We start from the raw sequence: 21483 nt of genomic DNA, 5'->3' as shown, positions 1-21483 counted from the left end.
GTCGGCAACTTAGTCACTATCATGTCTTTATCTACTGTCTGTCCCCAAGTCGCCCACCCCACACAAGACCAATATGGGCAAAAGTTATAGTCTTTATTTGGGCATCTAGGACTCACATATTTATTTTTACTACTGGGACTAATATATTTATCATTAGACCCATACGTCCTCTCCCATCTAAGATCCCCACATACATTCCACGGCTTTCTACCACTCGATATCGCTTTACACGCATCAAATAGCAGAACACCCGAAGAATGTACGGATTCTAACACCGTCTTATTAATTAGGGTCCCCTGAGGATCTCCATTCCTGAGAGTCAACCAAATTGTACGAGGTTGATACTCCGGACTGAAGCACTTAGGTTCTCCTACTCCTAAATGGCACACACTATAGTCTATATTTAGGTATCTACATCTCGATACATCTCCTTTACACTCGTATTGTGAATGCCAAATTAGGGTTTGGGAAATATGGTTACCTGTTCTCGTAGTCTTAATGCATACCTCACAGCTAGGAGTGTCGGTACCTCTACCTTCCTGAATATAAAAACACATATAAATAAACACTATCAAAAGCACATCTTTCGCCGTCATCCTCAGTCTTCGTCCGTGCGATGGCGCCTCAGCTTCCAGGATGTGAGGGCTGCAGGGAATGGAGTTCTGCTCGTCTTCACAGGTGTCCCTTCGAGACTTTCCTGGCTTATATACTATGTGTTGGTAAGCGGACAGGCTTTATTATGGCCTTCTCACTCACGCACCAAATCCCAAAAATAATAAAATTTGTAATCCACAATAGTTCCTCGTTACTCCGACTGAGTAGTGCGTTTTAACCGGATCTTGCAGGGATTCTCTGGATCTGCTGTAACTTGCCAAGAATCGACTGCTGCTGGCTTAACCCTGGAGTGATGTATCCACGGAGTCACTTCGGCTACTTTTATCGCTGTAGGGGTAGACAAAAGAACAACATAAGGACCTCTCCACTTGGGCCCTAACGGTACATTATTCCACTCTTTAATCCACACTTGATCTCCTGGATGATAACTATGAACAGGGGGATAAATATTCACAGGTAATCTATCTTGTACCCATTTCTGTACCTCCTCCATAGTCTTACCCAACTCTACAACCTGCTGCCGGGTAATTCCTTCTCCCAACTGACTCAAATCCCCCCTTAAGTTACCAAGTACGGGAGGTGGTCGCCCATACATAATTTCAAAAGGAGAGAGGCCCATCCTTCTGGTAGGGGTACTGCGGATTCGCAATAGAGCTATGGGTAAGAGAACGTTCAACTTAAGTTGGGTTTCCTGACACATTTTAGCCAACTGGTTCTTAATAGTTCTATTCATTCTCTCTACCTTACCAGAACTCTGGGGTCTATATGCAGTATGAAGCCTCCACTTTATACCAAGCATATGAGTCAGTTGTTGTAGGCACTGATGAACAAAAGCTGGACCATTGTCCGATCCTATAGAACAGGGTAGTCCATATCGGGGTATTATTTCTCGTAGCAGGAATCTTACAACTTCTCCTGCTTTCTCTGTACGAGTAGGACATGCTTCTACCCAGCCTGAATAGGTGCACACAATTACCAGCAGGTAACGATGTCCACCCGATTTAGGCATCACTGTAAAGTCTATTTGTAGATCGGACATGGGGAGTCCCCCCATAAACTGGACTCCTGGTGGCTTTACTGGTCCTTGTCTTGCATTATTTTTAGCACACGTTACACATCTTCGTACAATGGCCTGAGTCAAGTTGGACAATCTTGGTATGTAGAAATGTTTTCTAAGAGATTCTTCAGTACTGTCTCTCCCAGAATGTGTCCCGTTATGATAATTTTGGACAATTTCTACCGCTAGTGATGCTGGTATGACTATTCTTCCATCTTCTAGCTGATACCACTTGTTCTCCAAATACTTTCCTGGTTCAGTCTTTAACCACTCCTCTTCTTGAGCTGTATAAACTGGAGTCCATTGGGACAGTGGAGTTGGTATAAGAGCAGCTATATGCCCCACATACTCCTGTCTTCCTGATTCAGCAGCACGCTTAGCTGCACTATCTGCCATCCGATTTCCCTTGGTTACATCACCATCTCCTCTCAGATGCGCTCGACAATGTATGATACCGACTTCTTTCGGCTCCCACACTGCTTCCAATAGTTGTAGGATTTCAGCTGCGTACTTGATTTCTTTGCCTTCTGAATTCAGTAGTCCTCTTTCTTTATACAAAGCTCCGTGGGCATGAGTGGTTAAAAACGCATACTTAGAGTCCGTATAGATATTCACTCTTAAACCTTCAGCCAATTGTAACGCTCGTGTTAGTGCTATTAATTCTGCCTTTTGTGCTGATGTTCCTTTCGCCAGTGGCCGAGCTTCTATCACCTTGTCTATTGTTGTTACTGCATATCCTGCATAGCGGATCCCTTCTTTCACGTAACTACTGCCGTCGGTATAATATTGAACATCGGGGTTCTGGATGGGAAAATCACGAAGATCTGGTCTACTTGAGAATACTTCATCCATTACTTCCAAACAATCATGTTGACTTTCAGTAGGTTGTGGCAAAAGGGTAGCTGGATTTAAGGTGTTTACAGTCTCTAAATGCACTCTTGGGTTTTCACACAACATTGCTTGATACTTGGTCATACGGCTGTTACTAAACCAATGATTTCCTTTGTAATCCAACAACGTCTGTACTGCATGTGGGACTCGTACATAAAGTTCTTGACCCAGAGTGAGTTTATTGGCTTCAGCTACTAGCAGGGCGGCTGCAGCTACTGCTCTTAGACAAGGTGGAAGTCCGCTGGCCACTGCATCCAATTGCTTAGACATATAGGCAACAGGTCTTTGCCATGATCCCAAGTACTGTGTCAATACTCCCACAGCCATTCTTCTTTGCTCGTGTACATATAAGTAGAATGGTCGTGTGTGATCAGGTAGACCTAATGCTGGGGCACTCATCAAAGCCTTCTTCACATCTTCAAATGCCGTTTGCTGTTCTTGGGTCCATAAGAAGGGGTCGTGCTCTGTACCTTTGATAGCTGCGTACAGAGGTTTTGCTAGTATCGCATAGCTGGGAATCCATATCCTACAGAAGCCTGCTGCCCCCAAGAATTCTCGCACTTGTCTTCTATTCTTGGGTATTGGTATTTGGCAGACAGCTTCTTTTCTCTCAGGCCCCATAATTCTTTGACCTTCAGAGATATGGAATCCCAGATACTTGACAGTTGGTAAACACAACTGAGCCTTCTTTCTAGACACCTTGTATCCTGCCTTCCAGAGAATGTGTAGTAGATCGTGCGTTGCTTGCTGACAGATTTCTTTTGTAACTGCTGCTATCAACAAGTCATCTACATATTGTAACAAGACACACTCTCCTGGGATGGACTCGAAATCAAGTAGATCTTGACTTAGGGCTGAACCAAATAGGGTAGGTGAATTTTTAAACCCTTGGGGTAGTCTTGTCCAAGTCATTTGGCGTTTTGAGCCCGTTACAGCGTTCTCCCATTGGAAAGCGAAAATACATTGACTTTCTGCGGCAATTCGGAGGCAAAGAAGGCATCTTTGAGATCTAAGACTGTGAAGTAAGTAGCCCCGCCCGGAATTAAAGCAAGCAGGTTATATGGATTGGGTACAACTGGATGTATACTAACAACCGCATCATTGACTGCTCTCAAGTCCTGCACAGGTCGATACTCATCTGTACCGGGCTTTTGAACAGGCAGCAATGGGGTGTTCCAGGGGGAAGTACAGAATTTTAGATACCATACCGTATGAACTTATCCAGATAGGATTGAATGTTCTTCTTAGCCTTCTGCGGGATGTGGTATTGTCTTAGGCTCACTGGATAAACCCCAAGTTTCAGTTCAATTTTTATAGGTGGAATATTGCGGGCCAGTCCTGGTGGGTTGTTCTCTGCCCAAACTCCTGGTATGTTAAATAATGTCTCATCACTCCTAGGGTTTTGGCTAGTCAACGCTGTATAAAGTCGCCACTCTTCTTCCTTTGGTACAGATAATGTCATGATACCTGAAGGTCCATTAAACTTTAAAGATGTTGTTCCATTTGGTAGGAACGTAATCTGCGCTTGTAATTTTGATAGCATATCACGTCCCAGCAATTGGACTGGACATTCAGGCATATAAAGGAATTGATGTTTTATTACGTGGCCTCCCAATGTACAGAGTCGACTTTTAAGAACCGGTTTTTCAGCACTTCTTCCAGTTGCTCCTATCACAGTAATAGTCCTTCCAGATGGAGGAGCAACTAGATTAGTCACCACTGAATGTTCAGCACCAGTGTCGATCATGAACGCACTCCTTTTCCCCCCTATTGATACATCGACCATAGGCTCCGCTCGACCAAGGGGGATGGAGCCCGGTCGGTATCAATAGTCCTCCATGACCGTGTCAGCCAATCCTACGAAGTCCCTACCTTCTCTATCGCGGGACCTTTGCGCTGCTGGAATATACCTGTCTTCCCTAACACTTCCTCTGTTCCCATTACTCCCTCTATAACCATTACTCCCTCCGGGGCCTCCTCTACCTCTCGCTCTGCCTCTAAAGTTTCCGTAGCCTGCCCTGGGTAGGTCTCTCTCGTACTGCTCTCTTTGCGGACATTCGTTCCTCCAATGCCCTTCTTCCTTGCAATACGCGCACTGATTCCTACTCAAAGGCTCCCTACTCCATCTACTATCGCCTCTATCTGGGCCCCGTCTATCTACGCCTGCGATCGCTACCGCTAGCATATCAGCCTTTTTACGCATCTTGCGCTCTTCCTCCTTCTTGCTTTCTGTTTCCCTATTCATATAAACCTTATTCGCTACCTCCATTAGTTGGGTGATTGACATACCTGCAAACCCTTCTAACTTTTGTAGCTTGCGCTTAATATCTCCGTAAGCTTGGCTGACAAAGGCGGAGTTCACCATTCGGGAATTATCTGCGTCTTCCGGATTAAAGGGGGTATACAAGCGGTATGCCTCCAATAATCGGTCATAAAAGACACTGGGCGCTTCATCGCTTTTCTGAATCACCTCAACTGTCTTCGACATGTTAATAGCTTTCTTTCCTCCGGCTTTCATGCCAGCAATTATAGCGTCTCTATAGGCTCTGAGTTGAGCCATATCAGCACCATTTACGTTCCAATCGGGATCGGTGTTGGGATAATGTGTTGCGGCCCATGCTGATGGATTGGCTTGGTTTAAAGTACGGGCTTTATCCTCTAGTGCTTTAATGGCTGCTTGATTTATCCTTGTCCTTTCCTCATTGTTAAATAAAGTCATTAATAACTGCTGGCAATCAGCCCATGTCGGGTTATGTGTCTGTACTATTGAGGTGAACAGATCAGTCATAGCTTGTGGTTTCTCAGTATACGAGGAATTGTGGGTCTTCCAATTTAAAAGATCGGTTGTCGTGAATGGGACGTATACAAAGACTGGGTCAGCATGTGCCATTTGGCCTGCGGCATCGATATAGGCTGGCCCAGGATTCAGACGAAGAGGCATCTGATAGTGTCTTAATTGTTGGGCACCGGTCAACTGTCGGGTCTGTATGGGGCTACGTGGAGGGGCGTCAGTCATAGGTTCCAGTCGGGGAGAAATAGGGTATGGGGATGTGGGAGCTTGGTTTTGGGAAAAGGTTGTAAATAGAACACTTCGAGTCGAGCTAGATGAAGCTTGACCGGAAGTCTGAAGTGGCGCCAAATCAGGATATTCGTTTTTAATGGGGGTTGGTTCTGATTCCGGAAGGGGAGATTTAGTACGAGGGGGGGTGGATCCTGTACTGGAGGAGGAAGCGGAAGTGGATGGGGGTAATGAGGGGAGGGCTGCAGGACTTCCTGCGTTTGCGTCACTTCCTCTTAACGGAAAGTAAGGGGGCGGCAAAGGGATCTCGGACTCAGGGGGCGTGTCCAAAATGGGCCTAACACCAGTCCTAGTGGACGAACAAGTCCTAGCTACCATGAGGCGACATTGCTCCTCGTGGCATGTCCGGAGCCATTTTGGCGAGTCATCTACGGCCTGTCTCCAACAATCAACATAAGGAAACTGGCCGTAAAGTTCAGGCCTACCTGATACAGCCACGTGTAAGCGCTGTACCAGAGTTGGATCCAAACTGCCACGTGGCGGCCATGCCGCAACCAAAGTAGGCCACTCCCTAGTACACAAAGTGACCAAACGTACAGGAGACATTTTAACCCCAAAATCACAAGTTTTAAATCCCTTTTTAAAATTCTTCACCATACAACCTAAGGGATCCGGAATCGTTGACTGCGACGCACCCATACTTAACAATGGAACGTCGTCGACAACGAATACTATACACGCGTACTATTCAACAGTCACACCCGTTTCCTCTGGCAACAGCACCACGTGGTACGGTTACCAAGTGAAACGTACACAATAACAATAAACACTCAGGGAATTCCCGTACACACACAGCTGCTACACCAGTCACTATATAATCAATATTATGCCCTTTGGCGTAACTATACAGTCACCCACGCTATAATTCTCTATATATGAATTACCCGTCTATAACACACCCCAGTAACATCGTCTTTTACAAATAGCGGTTACAGTACGGTTAGCATAGGTCAAAGCACAAGTTAAGGTCACAATACAATTATTAGTGGTTATGGTGTTAAACATGCAATGGACGACAATGATTAGTACTTATATACAGTGTCAGTAAATATACAGGGTTATGGTACCGTGCACTATAATACAGCAACACACTATTAACACTCTCGCTAGACGGCTGAGCTCGCGCTATCTAACAAGATATACACTTTACTAAACAATCGTTAACACATTTACAATTCCCAACTAAACTATTGGCCAGTACCTTGATGGACTACCTAAAACTATATACACCCGTTTTGGTTAGCCACACTGCCCAATCACCACATATAGCGAGCTAGAGAACCGAATTTACACAGGCGCCTCTTAGTCGCACTATCAAAAGTCTAGTGGGTTCCAAATTTACACGCCTTCCCACTTAGCCCAGATAGGTTGAGAGCTAGCGAACCGAATTTACACAGGCGCCGCTTAGTCTCCCGGTCCCTCCGACCTAGCGAACGTAATATACACCCTAGAACGCTAGTCTAGACAAGACACCGGTGTCCGGCTAGGGCTATTTACACCAGGACCCCGCCTGACTAACAAAATCAAACGGTCTGACTAAAGAGCGTTCGATCGAGCGGTGCGCCTTCGCTCCTTCCCTCCGACAGAGGGGGCAGATACACAGATTCAAAACCCCTTTGGGCCTACCGCACAATCGGTATACCCCTAGTGGGTCCTGCCGTCTAAAACAGCAGTTGTCTTACCTCCTCGTTCCTGAACCTGAGTTCACACTCATCGACGGGGACACCCCAGCACTTCTCACGTAGAGGCCGATGATCTCCTGGACAACAGACCAGTGGCGCCGAGACGAAGGGAGGTCCACGCAGAAGTTCAGGGGTGCAGCCGTAGAGAACGTGGGCAAAGATAGACCGTCTCACGCCTCTGCCTCTCAGCTACCGTTGAACTATGAGCTTCCCGGCCAATGCACCAAATGATACCGGAGAAACTGACGGAAGCCAAGCACAGAGAGATGGACACAGGTTTCTTCAGGAAGGAAGAGATTCTTTATTGGATCACCGATCGGGACTCAGAGGGACTAACGTCACCAAAATACAGCAAGTTCTGAGCCCCGGACAATAGTGCAGGCTCCTTATATAGGCACATAACTCCTCCCATATTAAGCTCCACCCGCACATTCTCTTAACCAATCAACACAAATAAGAATTAACTTCCTGTTTGACCGCATGGCTTGTCCAGCACAATGGAGGAGGGGGAATACTATATCCTGTATTCTTGCACATGCTCCGTACACTACTGATCGTATCTTGCCTCGTGCAACCAACTGATCGATACGTCAACATATGCACGTACACATGCCACGTGGTAATCTCGGCCTACTAAATTTATTTTTACCGAGATTCCACCACAATACCTTCCATGGGGTATAATAGGATGTATTGATACTGTATCCAGGATGGAGACTGTTATCATACCTTCCATGGGGTATAATAGGATGTATTAACACTGTATCCAGGATACAGGACTGTTATCATACCTTCCATGGGGTATAATAGGATGTATTGATACTGTCTCCAGGATACAGGGCTTTTATCATACCTTCCATGGGGTATAATAGGATGTATTGATACTGTATCCAGGATACAGGACTGTTATCATACCTTCCATGGGGTATAATAGGATGTATTGATACTGTATCCAGGATGGAGACTGTTATCATACCTTCCATGGGGTATAATAGGATGTATTAACACCGTATCCAGGATACAGGACTGTTATCATACCTTCCATGGGGTATAATAGGATGTATTAACACTGTATCCAGGATACAGGACTGTTATACCTTCCATGGGGTATAATAGGATGTATTGATACTGTATCCAGGATGGAGACTGTTATCATACCTTCCATGGGGTATAATAGGATGTATTAACACTGTATCCAGGATACAGGACTGTTATCATACCTTCCATGGGGTATAATAGGATGTATTGATACTGTATCCAGGATGGAGACTGTTCCATGGGGTATAATAGGATGTATTAATACTGTATCCAGGATACAGGACTGTTATCATACCTTCCATGGGGTATAATAGGATGTATTGATACTGTATCCAGGATACAGGACTGTTTTTATTCCTTCCATGGGGTATAATAGGATGTATTTATACTGTATCCAGGATACAGACTGTTATCATACCTTCCATGGGGTATAATAGGGTGTATTGATACTGTATGCAGGATGGAGACTGTTATCATACCTTCCATGGGGTATATTAGGATGTATTGATACTGTATCCAGGATGGCGACTGTTATCATACGTTCCATGGGGTATAATAGGATGTATTAACACTGTATCCAGGATACAGGACTGTTATCATACCTTCCATGGGGTATAATAGGGTGTATTGATACTGTATGCAGGATGGAGACTGTTATCATACCTTCCATGGGGTATAATAGGATGTATTGATACTGTATCCAGGATGGAGACTCTTATCATACCTTCCATGGGGTATAATAGGATGTATTGATACTGTCTCCAGGATACAGGACTGTTATCATACCTTCCATGGGGTATAATAGGATGTATTAACACTGTATCCAGGATACAGGACTGTTATCATACCTTCCATGGGGTATAATAGGATGTATTGATACTGTATCCAGGATGGAGACTGTTATCATACCTTCCATGGGGTATAAAAAGATGTATTAACACTGTATCCAGGATACAGGACTGTTATCATACCTTCCATGGGGTATAATAGGATGTATTGATACTGTATCCAGGATACAGGACTGTTATCATACCTTCCATGGGGTATAATAGGATGTATTGATACTGTATCCAGGATGGAGACTGTTATCATACCTTCCATGGGGTATAAAAAGATGTATTAACACTGTATCCAGGATACAGGACTGTTATCATACCTTCCATGGGGTATAATAGGATGTATTGATACTGTATCCAGGATACAGGACTGTTATCATACCTTCCATGGGGTATAATAGGATGTATTGATACTGTCTCCAGGATACAGGACTGTTATCATACCTTCCATGGGGTATAATAGGATGTATTAACACTGTATCCAGGATACAGGACTGTTATCATACCTTCCATGGGGTATAATAGGATGTATTGATACTGTATCCAGGATGGAGACTGTTATCATACCTTCCATGGGGTATAAAAAGATGTATTAACACTGTATCCAGGATACAGGACTGTTATCATACCTTCCATGGGGTATTATAGGATGTATTGATACTGTATCCAGGATACAGGACTGTTATCATACCTTCCATGGGGTATAATAGGATGTATTGATACTGTATCCAGGATGGAGACTGTTATCATACCTTCCATGGGGTATAAAAAGATGTATTAACACTGTATCCAGGATACAGGACTGTTATCATACCTTCCATGGGGTATAATAGGATGTATTGATACTGTATCCAGGATACAGACTGTTATCATACCTTCCATGGGGTATAATAGGGTGTATTAATACTGTATCCAGGATACAGGACTGTTATCATACTTTCCATGGGGTATAATAGGATGTATTGATACTGTATCCAGGATGGAGACTGTTATCATACCTTCCATGGGGTATAATAGGATGTATTAACACTGTATCCAGGATACAGGACTGTTATCATACCTTCCATGGGGTATAATAGGATGTATTGATACTGGCGCTATATGATAATATTAGGGGAGAACTAAGGGTGGGGGAGGGGGGGGGGGGAGAGAGAGTATGGTGTCCATGGTGTCCTGTTTCTGTTCCTTCAATTTGACCAAATATCATTTATAATTTCAGGATAAAATAACAGAAAAAATCTGACACATTTTCAGCTAAAATGCTGGTCTGGAGATACAATATGCTAAAATGCTGGTCTGGAGATGCAGTATGCTAAAATGCTGGTCTGGAGATACAGTATGCTAAAATGCTGGTCTGGAGATACAGTATGCTAAAAGGCTGGTCTGGAGATACTGTATACTAAAATGCTGGTCTGGAGATGCAGTTTGCTAAAATGCTGGTCTGGAGATACAGTATGCTAAAATGCTGGTCTGGAGATACAGTATGCTAAAATGCTGGTCTGGAGATCCAGTATACTAAAATGCTGGTCTGGAGATTCAGTATACTAAAATGCTGTTCTGGAGATGCAGTATGCGAAAATGCTGGTCTGTAGATGCAGTATGCTAAAAGGCTGGTCTGGAGATGCAGTATGCTAAAATGCTGGTCTGGAGATGCAGTATGCTAAAATGCTGGTCTGGAGATGCAGTATACTAAAATGCTGGTCTGGAGATACAGTATGCTAAAATGCTGGTCTGGAGATGCAGTATGCTAAAATGCTGGTCTGGAGATGCAGTATGCTAAAATGCTGGTCTGTAGATGCAGTATGCTAAAATGCTGGTCTGGAGATGCAGTATGCTAAAATGCTGGGCTGGAGATACAGTATGCTAAAATGCTGGTCTGGAGATGCAGTATGCTAAAATGCTGGTCTGGAGATACAGTATGCTAAAATGCTGGTCTGGAGATACAGTATGCTAAAATGCTGGTCTGGAGATGCAGTATGCTAAAATGCTGGTCTGGAGATACAGTATGCTAAAATGCTGGTCTGGAGATACAGTATACTAAAAGGCTGGTCTGCTTTGATATTTTAACCTTGAATTTTACCATTTGCATATTCACTCATTCCATTTTGGAATTCAGTGAATGACTCTGCTAGTTTAAGAGATTTCCCTGATTTCAGTTCAGATTTTAGTGCATTACAGTGATTAACATGCAATTATTTATATATAGAAAGAAAAACACACACAAAAATAAATGGTGCAGTCAATTAAAAAAGGGAACTATATTTCGGAAGACTCGTTTCCGGGGGTGCTATTGACAGAGAGCACAAGAAGTGCCTGGCAACATTAAGTAAATTTAGTTGAAAATTCTCAGCCACACTTTCCCCTATAATATAAAATAATAATAATAATAAAAAAAATCCAACATTCTCTGGGGGTTGTCAGCATTCTAACTGCTCCATTCATTGCATTAAAACACCCGTGCTATTTTATTCTCCTACTTTGCCAGTTTAAGAGGGAGGATTGTGATGAAAGTGCGGCTGTGAATGTGACGCTGACTTCGCCCCGCCCACGTGTTCCTGTGTCAGTGTAAGGAGAGCAGAGTGTGGCTGTGTTGGAGCTGTGAGTATGGAGTGAGGGGTTACAGGCCTTGTTAATGCTGTGTGAGAGCAGGCCCCCTCCCTGCCAGGGGACATTGTATAGAAATATAATGTAATATAATATAATGTATAGCAGGGTAGACATTAAATGGCACCATTCTCATCAATGAATATTAATTAGCACAGAAGGTCATACATTGTATCTGGGAATATTTCATTCAATTCATTCCATGTAGGAAGTAGCTGATGCACATTCTAGGATCAGGGGAGATCTGTAGAAATGTATGCTTTTTAATAAAAATTGTATTTAATTGGAAGGCAGATTTGGAAATCTCATTGTATTCCTCTGCTAAGAATTTAATGCCCATTGTTACTTTTATATAAAGTATTCGTGTGATACATGTGTAGAATTTAGTATTTTGTAACCGTGCGTGAAACACTAATGACCTTGGTAATTTTTTGTTGTTGTTGTTGTTTGTTTTCAAGGTCATGACAACCTAGCAGATTCACCATAAAGACAATTATTTTTCTTTGTTAGCATATTATCCACCTTTTACTATAGGTTACCGCTATCTCATAATTGTTATGTGAGATAGATGCTTGCAGGAAACTCTACCAAAAAAAAACAAAAACTGCAGTGAGATCATATGGGAGTTTTCCCACTGGATGAGTTGATGACTTGATGACTTTTGTCTCTTTTCATTGAATGATTCCCCCCCAAAAAATATATATATAGGCTTATCTTGAATTTAACTTTTTTTATTTATAAAGTGAACCTGTCATTTAAAAGTGGGGTGCTGTCAAGTAACTTGGAGGCAAAGTCACAGCATCCACAGTCACTCTAGAGATGGTAGTAGTGTTTATTGCTATGCCAGGTGTCTAGATGAGCAGGATTAACCCCTTAAGGACCAAACTTCTGGAATAAAAGGGAATCATGACATGTCACACATGTCATGTGTCCTTAAGGGGTTAAACACATTTTTGGATGAAATATATTAAATGTGTTTTATGTCTCACGTATGTATGAGGGGCCTGTTCCCACTAATGAGCAGAGAGGCAGGATTAGTGCAGCAAAGAGTGATGTCACTCGCTCCCTACACTATCTTGAAAAGGGCTGCATCAGTCATACTCTGAGAATCATTGCTGCTAGATAATTGGACTTCAAGCCGCTTCCAGAAATGGATGCTGAATAAATATTTCACTGAAACTGGTGGGCTAGCAGTCTAGAATCTGTAGGTATGCCAACTGCTATTGTTTAAAGAGCTTCCAGATATTTGCTGTGGGTCACTTCCAATGACCTCTATAGTGAAGGGGTGGGGTGCTCAATTAATGTACGACCCACTGATATTCGGGTACTGTGATGTAGTGGTGGACTTAACACGATATGGTCATATGGTGTAACTGAATCCCCATATTTGTTTAAGATAGTTAATCAGTGTAGTTCAGGTGGGTACACATTATCAATGTGGCTGAGATCAGTCAGGGTGAGCCGGGTGCACAGTAGAGCCCCAGTTTAAATCAAACTATTGACTGCCTTGTGTGCTTGATGTAATGGCTTTCTACAAGTAGAATGATGAAACTTAAAACACTTCAAAGTTACACCAAGTCATATTGGGCATGACCAGGGGTACTTTAAGTAAAATAGATGTGTGTGTCCTGTGATCATATATTGATACCGTTTGGAACTGTTGTGTGACATCAACTCTACTGTGCGAAAAGTTCTGATATATGGACAGGGCTTCCCATAAAAAAAGCAATGGGAGATCCAGGATAGGCTACCATGGTCTTCCTGCCAGTCCTCATTAACCACTGATGTTTCTGCTGCCAGGAGCCCACGTCAGAGTTGTACTGTTGCGCATGTGCGAGAATACAACACTGAGGAGACCGCGGGATCCTGAATAGACTATGCCCTTCTCAATAATAAATAACAAAACTTTAGGGCAGTAGCTCTGTCTTCTGTCAGGCTTTGTCAAGCTTAGGAAATATATGAAAACAAAGTAGTTCCTACGTTGTCATGTTTTATGAATGAGTTGGCATTTGAGCAATATCCCATCACAGTCAATGTTACTATTGCATAAGTCATGGGGGTGGTGACAGAAGCTGAATGGAAAGCATAGCTGATTTAGAGAATTTGTCCAGTTTGACTGTTTTCACCTTAAATTAGAAATTTCATTTAAATCCACCTTAAATTTGCAGTTTAATAAATTACTTAATAATATGCCTCATTTAGTGAGAGTGCGTAATGCTGTGCAATGTTAAGCTGTATCGGATGCTGAAGGTTTAAATGTGTGTGGTTTATTTACAGGTCCTTGCCTGCAATCCAAGATAAATGATGGCAGCTCAAGCCACTGAATCTGATCAGATCAAACAGGTTAGTTCTTAACCCCTTAAGGACACAGCTTCAGAAGCTTGTCTTACGCTTAATGACACAAGCAATTTTTGCATTTTCTGGCTGTTTGCGTTCAACTGCAATTTGCATCTCTCTCGTTTATTGCACCGACACATATTATATACTGTTTTTTAAAGGACAGAAAGGGCTTTAATTTGATGTTATTTATATATATATATATATATATATATATGCTTATTTATTATCAAAAAAATAATTTTTTTTTTTTTTTTTTTACAGTTTTTGCAATAATAATGTGTACATAATTTAGTGCAGGTTAAAGCAAGCAATTAAAAATAAATTAATTTTTTTTTTGGTAGTTACAGGTCACAAAGCACAAGGAGTAAAATAAACTTTTAATGTGGAGCGATTTTAGAATTTGGTATGTTTGTCTTGTAAGCTTAATAGCCATAAAAGAAAACAAAATTGCCACACAAAAGTATATAATTATATAAAGTAGACATCACAGGCTATTTACCTAAGGTTGTTTTGACACTTTCTACGTAGTCATTTCACCGCCAACCTCTGCTAAATATTGGAGAAAAAATTTGTTTTTTGGGGTTTTTGGCACACAAACTTATAACAAAGAACTTCTCATGTGTATTTTGTAAAGTTGGTGTGTGCTATTCCTTTACAAAGTTTTATTTTGTGTTCAGTTACACCTGCTGAGTAAAATGACACCCCCTTTGTATGTCTTTGGCACTATTTCGTGAAGCTACAGTGCCATATATGAGACCTGTCCTTTTCAGTATTCACAGTAGATTTTTGAGAGACGGATTTAATGAGCCAATGCTTCCATTTGGGGTATTATAACAGTTTGACTGTTCAAAAAAAAACCACAAAGGTCTACCATTTGTAAAAGTAGACACTCCAGGGTATCTCATATGGTGCATATTTTGCCTTAACATGCGCCCATTTTTTCACCAATATATGCCAAAGTATGTGGTAAAAAATTATTTTGGGCATTTTTTACATACGGATTACATTTTTGCTGGGCCTTTTGTGTATTTCATATGTGCCACTAAGTTCAAACCTCCCAAATTATGCTCAGCTAAGTCTTCTGAGTAAAATGACACCCCCATTGTATGTCTTTGGCAATATTTTGTGAAGTTACAGTGCTGTAAAAGAGACGTGACAAGTTTACGTTTTTAAGTGAATTTTCATGGAGGGTTTTGATGTGTCCGTGTTCCACTTTGGAGCACTTGAGCAGGGTACATATTACAACTACACCATCAAGGCATGCCATTTCTTAAAGAACACATCCCAGGGTATTTCAAAAGGCATATTTTGAACCTTAGCGTGGGATCATTTTTCCGCTAGCTTGTACCAAGTGTAGTTGTAATAAGTGTTTTTTCTTCCTTTTTGACACACAAAGTGAGTTTGCACAGTATATTTTGCAAACCTTATGTGTGCTACGACTGTAAAATACTTCATATGTTGCTCAGCTATGTTGGCTGAGTACAGCAATACCCCCGTATGTACCTTTGCCAGGTATATGTGAATGTTGAAGGGGCACATTTGAGACGCAGCCATTCCGTTTTTTTCTAACTTTGAAGTTTTACGCTGTGTCCATGTTCCATTTTGAAGTAGTTTAGATGGTTGGTTATTGAAACTTCCCCCCAAACACATGCTATTTATTAAAGAAATAAATTCAAAAGGGTAATTCAAAAGGCATATTTTGAACCTTAGCGTGGGATCATTTTTTCTCTAGTTTGTTCCAGGTGTAGTGGTAATGAGTATTTTTTAATGTATTTTTTTACTTTTTTAACTTTTTAAAACTAGTTTTTAAACTTTTGTTTTGCTTATTATTTTTTTTAAAAATTTCTAAACTTTCTTAATTTTTTTTTTTTTTTTACAGATCTAACATTTTTCTAAGCTTTTTATTACCGTTAACCCCTACCTAGCAGTAAGCAGCACTAACCGTAAATTCCCCATTTTCCCATAACTCCCACCCACCCCAGCTAGCAAAATATATAATTATAAAATATTTAAATTAATTAGTTAATAAATAAAAGTTAATCCTCAGGGGTTAAAACAAATTAGATCACAGTATAATACTGTGAGCTGTATTTTGATCACTGTAGGCAGTGATCGACTGGCAGGGAAGGGGTTAATTTTTATTTGGACTGGGTAAAGGTGGGTGTCTTTTTTTAATTTTTTACTTAAACGTTATTAAAAAAAAAATTTAAAATGTAATTTTTAACTTTTTAAAACTTGTTTTAAAACTTTTTTTAAAGGGACACTATAGTCACCTGAACAACTACAGCTTAATGTATTTGTTCAGGTGAGATCTATAGCTCCCTGCAGGCAATCTAATGTAAACACTGTATTTTCAGAGAAAATACAGTGTTTACATTGATTGATAGGAATATCTCCAGTGGCCGTCACTCAGACGGCCACCAGAGGGACTTCCTATCACGCAGGGCCCTAAAAAGGCCCTGTACAAGTCAGACGTTTGAAAATATGTCTGACGTGTTCAGGAGAGAGAAGGCACTGTGTGCGCGCCCTCTCTCTCCAGCCTGTCAGCGGAGGAGGGGGGCGGGCAAAGACCGCGAGCTGAGCTGTCACTCAGCTCAGCTCGCAACCGCGCGCATGTGCGGTAGTGCGCTCAGGACTTCAGAGGGCGGCATGAATGCCGCCCTCTGAAGTATGTGCGCATGTGTGGCGAAGCTGCGCATGCGCACAAGGGAGCAATGACGCTTCCAAATGGAAGCGTCTGATTGCTCCCTGCTCGCGCCCGCCTATTTCGTCATTTTGACGAAATAGGGGGCGCGACTTCACGAGGCTCCCGGCGCTGGAACCAGGTGAGTAAAATTGCCTCCCTGGAGATCTGGGGTTAATTTTACCGCGTGACGGACAAGGTCCGTCACCCGTCGTTAAGGGTATCCCCAGGATGACGGACCTCGTCCGTCACCCGTCCTGAAGGGGTTAATAGCCAATTATGACTTTAGAGAAGTATTGTGCCTTTGTAGTAATCTGAACGATAAAGTTGAGCACTTTTGAATTATAAACCAAGCTCCCATGTATGCAATGCAGTATTTACAATATACACTGTGTGTGAGCCTGGGCTGACCTTGCTGTTGTGGAGCTACTACTCCCATTCTGCATTATCTCCATTTTCTTTGGCAAAGCATTATGGTAGTTGTGGTTCTGCAACATATAGAGAAGCTACGTTGGGGCACCTTACTGTCCCAGTGACAAAGTGGAATGTTCCTCTAACCAGTTAGTAGGCTAGTCCAGAATAGTGTTTATTCTGACTCTGAAGACGGATACTGTAACATGTCCATTGAAGGGGCAGTCTGTGCTTTGGTTACCAGTCATTTTTATTGCAGAGGTATTGCTTTAAAAGAACACTAATATTAGTAATACACTTCAAACACTAGTGTTCCTGTGCATCTTAAAGGAACACAAATTTACTTTAGAGGCAATTCATAAAATTTGCACCAGCACCCCAAACCTGATCCAGATGAGCTTTAAAGTGGAGCTCATTTGAACCACGTATTCCCAAATTATTGCTAGATTTGTAACTAAGTATTTCCAAAGACATTAACCAAGAGGGACGTGGCAATATAATTGGAGTCCAATATATGACCTATGCCTGAGGGGTACCAGCTAGGGATCGACCGATGCCGATAGCCGATATAATTTGCCGATATTCTGTACATTTACCATTTTGGAAAATAAAAACAATTTCTAAAGGTAAATGCACAAAATATACATGCCACGTGTAGTGGATGCAGTGTGTTTAGACAGGGGAGCTGTGTGTGTTTGTGTAGTGTGAGTGTTGTGGATGTTGTGGATGCAGTGTGTGTTTTGTGTAGTGGATGCTGTGTGTATATAATGAAAGCAGTGTTTTTGTAGTGTGTGGGTAGTGTGCGTAAAGTTAATGCAGTGTGTGTGTGTAAAGTGTGTAAAGTGAAGCAAGCGTTTACTCACCTCCCTGCAGCTCCCCAGTGTAAGTCTCGCGGCAGCGTGCCACGGGTCTCGCAGGATTTACGCTGGAGGAGCTGCAGGGAGATGAGTAAACGCTTGCTACCCGCCCCCCCCCAGGACCGCCGGGCTTGTAATGAGCCTGGCGGTCCTGGGAGGTATTATCGGCAATATCGGTATCTCTATTGGCCGATACAGATATTGCCGAAAATACCGAATATCGGCCGATTATATCGGTAAAACCGATAATCGGTCGATCCCTAGTACCAGCTAAATATTTCCCCTGTTCTCTCCTGTCTATAGGGAGATTATTAGGGCCCACAAGCAGAAATGTCTCCCCGGTATATTAATGCCAGCCCCACTTTAATATCTTTAAAGGAACACTATAGTCACCTAAATTACTTTAGCTAAATAAAGCAGTTTTAGTGTATAGATCATTCCCCTGCAATTTCACTGCTCAATTCACTGTCATTTAGGAGTTAATGATTGACAGAGCCTGCATGAAAAAAAAACTGGTTTCACTTTCAAACAGATGTAATTTACCTTAAATAATTGTATCTCAATCTCTAAATTGAACTTTAATCACATACAGGAGGCTCTTGCAGGGTCTAGCAAGCTATTAACATAGCAGGGGATAAGAAAATCTTAATTAAACAAAACTTGCAATAAAGAGAGCCTAAATAGGGCTCTCTTTACAGGAAGTGTTTATGGAAGGCTGTGCAAGTCACATGCAGGGAGGTGTGACTAGGGTTCATAAACAAAGGGATTTAACTCCTAAATGGCAGAGGATTGAGCAGTGAGATCTGCAGGGGGCATGTTCTATACACCAAAACTGCTTCATTAAGCTAAAGTTGTTCAGGTGACTATAGTGTCCCTTTAATGATGCCATACTGTGGTATACCTGTATCCAAATCTCTCACAGGAATGCACAGTCAGTGTCACTAATAAAATGACTGCCTCCCACTCCACCCCCCTAAGAATGTGGGTGTGTGGGTGTGTGTGTGTGTGTGTGTGTGTGTGTGTGTGTGTGTGTGGGTGGGGAGGGGGGGAGTCCTGTTAATTTTTACTTGCTTCTTTAATTGTTGGTAAAATGGCTGACCTGAAAATGCCTTTACAGCAGATCATTTCTAACTCTCTTATATTAGTAAGGCAATTGTGATTGCCATTTGGCATCAGCACCTTCAGTTTTTTCTTAATCTGTCTTCATGTACACCCAAGTTGTCAGCTGTGTCTTTCCCTGCTGTCATCTGCCTACTTATAAGTTGTTGAATGTAATCTCCAGGTCCCTTTCATCTCCTGTGTCATCCATAGCATTCCACTCAAAGTCTATGCAGTCATAGCGTTTTGTCCTAAATCCATAATTTTGCATACCTTAATATTACATTTTGGATCTTACATGCTCAACTATTCCTCTAATTAACTGTCTGCTGTGTCTACAGTTCAAAGAATTTCTTGGAACGTACAATAAACTGACAGAGAACTGCTTTCTGGACTGTGTGAAGGATTTCACAACACGAGAAGTCAAACCGGAAGAGGTAAATTATGTAACCTATTAGGGGTTCATTGATTTGTTTTCTATTTAATGTGCTACCACTGGCATGGTAATTTCTAAAGGGGGAAGTGTAGTGTAGAGACTTTGTTGGTAATACTTTGAATGGCGTCTCCTGGATATTTGTTAAATTGATGTGTGTGTGTGTGTGTGTGTGTGTGTGTGTGTTTATATCTTTGAAATGTACAGCAGGAAAGTTTGTATATATAATTTTATTATTAATTACTTATAGATTACCTGCTCCGAGCACTGCCTGCAGAAGTATTTAAAAATGACACAGAGGATATCTATGAGATTCCAGGAATACCACATACAACAGAATGAAGCCTTGGCTGCCAAAGCTGGTCTCATCGGTCAGCCACGGTAATGAAGAATTGAGTGTGCTCCACAAGCTTCTACAGGTTCTTCAAAGGTTCTGCATTGCAAACCAAACATGTACCTGGGTTGTGGGGAGATCCACCCCTCTAGTGGGAACTAAGATACGTGCTACCAGAACAAAGCATATCATGAGGATTCACATATTATGTTGCAGAGAACAATAATGGATTGGTCATCACAGAAAAACATTCAGAGGTCAGAATGACACCCAACACACGTCTTCTCTGGGTCTTGAAACCAACCTTATAAAACTGTGGTTCTGAGAATTCTCCAATCCAATGTCAATAGTCCAGAGTGGTGGAGACAGCAAAATTCCATAATTGTGAGCTCTGAAGACAGTCATCGAAGAAGCCGCTTGTCTGCAAAACCAGGACAGTCAACAGATTTCTAACTAACTTCTTAATCTTATACATAAGAGCAAATGTGTGACCATAGGTACTTCTCTTTATCTCGCAGTAATTGTTTGACATCCAGTACAGCCAATGGGATTATTTTTTCTTCTTTTTTTTAAATCACTCAAATATCCTGCTGCAAGTGCTCAAATCACTTTGAAACTAATAAATATAGAGTTTTATTAAAAAGAGAGTATTTGTAAGTTAAGCTCTTGATGGTAGCCCACATACAATTTTGAACCAGAACAGGGCCCACAATCTTGCCATAGCAATAAATACGAATACCTTAGACCGGGAATTAATGAATGAGGGGCAAGTTGTAAACCACAGTAGCCAAACTGGACAAATCTTGACAACTGCATTTTTAAAGGGATCCTAAAGTCCCAAAAAACAAAACCATGCCCACAGTCTGTGTTTAGAAATTAAAGTACACTAAATATTACATTGTTTATGCCGCTAAGATGCCTCCAGCATGGCTATTAATGTCTACGCAATCTCCTCCAATCCATTGCTTTTAATAGAGGTATGCATGCGCTGCCTAGCGCTGTGCTCTTCCTTTATTCAAAGACAGAGTTTTAGTCTGTCAGCGCAGAGATTGCTCCTCTAGTGGGAGTCAGTATGACCTCTACTAAACGTGGATAAAACACTGCAATGTAAACGTTGTAGTTTCTACAAAACGGCTATTTTCTGTATTGCAGGATTAAAAGTCAAGGACCACTGTACCGAGACCACTTCATTGAGATAAAGTGGTCTGGGTGCCTATGGAGTTCCTTTAATATCCCTAATAGTTCGTAGCCATTAATAAGAGAATGCATTGACTCCTGCAAGTCAATGGTGCTGGGGGATTAGATCTGCTAGCAAAAGGTTATACAAATTTGAAACCACAGCATTTTTTTTCAGCTTCTGTAGCGAAATCTCAGACTAGGAAGTGAATCAGCCAATATATGATGTTCACTTGACTTTATGTAGCACTGCTGAGCTTATCTCATAATCTGCGCTTTGTGGGAACAGTGAATTTCGGAGAGTTTTAGTTCTGTTGTAGAAAACTAGCACTTGGTCCCAAGGGACAGA

General features: G+C 41.8%; 1 protein-coding gene across 1 annotated transcript; it reads left to right on the top strand.

Moving 5' to 3' along the window:
- The first annotated feature begins 11730 nt into the window (after nucleotides 1-11730).
- Nucleotides 11731-20606, top strand: TIMM9 (translocase of inner mitochondrial membrane 9). The gene is made up of 4 exons (XM_063440076.1): nucleotides 11731-11796; nucleotides 14080-14145; nucleotides 19533-19628; nucleotides 19875-20606. Exons 2-4 carry the CDS (start codon nucleotides 14104-14106, stop codon nucleotides 20007-20009), a joined length of 273 nt encoding a protein of 90 aa, XP_063296146.1. The 5' UTR covers nucleotides 11731-11796; nucleotides 14080-14103; the 3' UTR covers nucleotides 20010-20606.
- Nucleotides 20607-21483: the final 877 nt, after the last annotated feature.

The sequence above is a fragment of the Pelobates fuscus genome, chromosome 13, assembly GCF_036172605.1.
Source record: "Pelobates fuscus isolate aPelFus1 chromosome 13, aPelFus1.pri, whole genome shotgun sequence".
In the NCBI taxonomy this organism is placed as follows: Eukaryota; Metazoa; Chordata; class Amphibia; order Anura; family Pelobatidae; genus Pelobates; species Pelobates fuscus.
The sequence above is the reverse complement of the archived record's forward strand: the minus strand, read 5'-3'. Positions and strand labels throughout refer to the sequence as shown.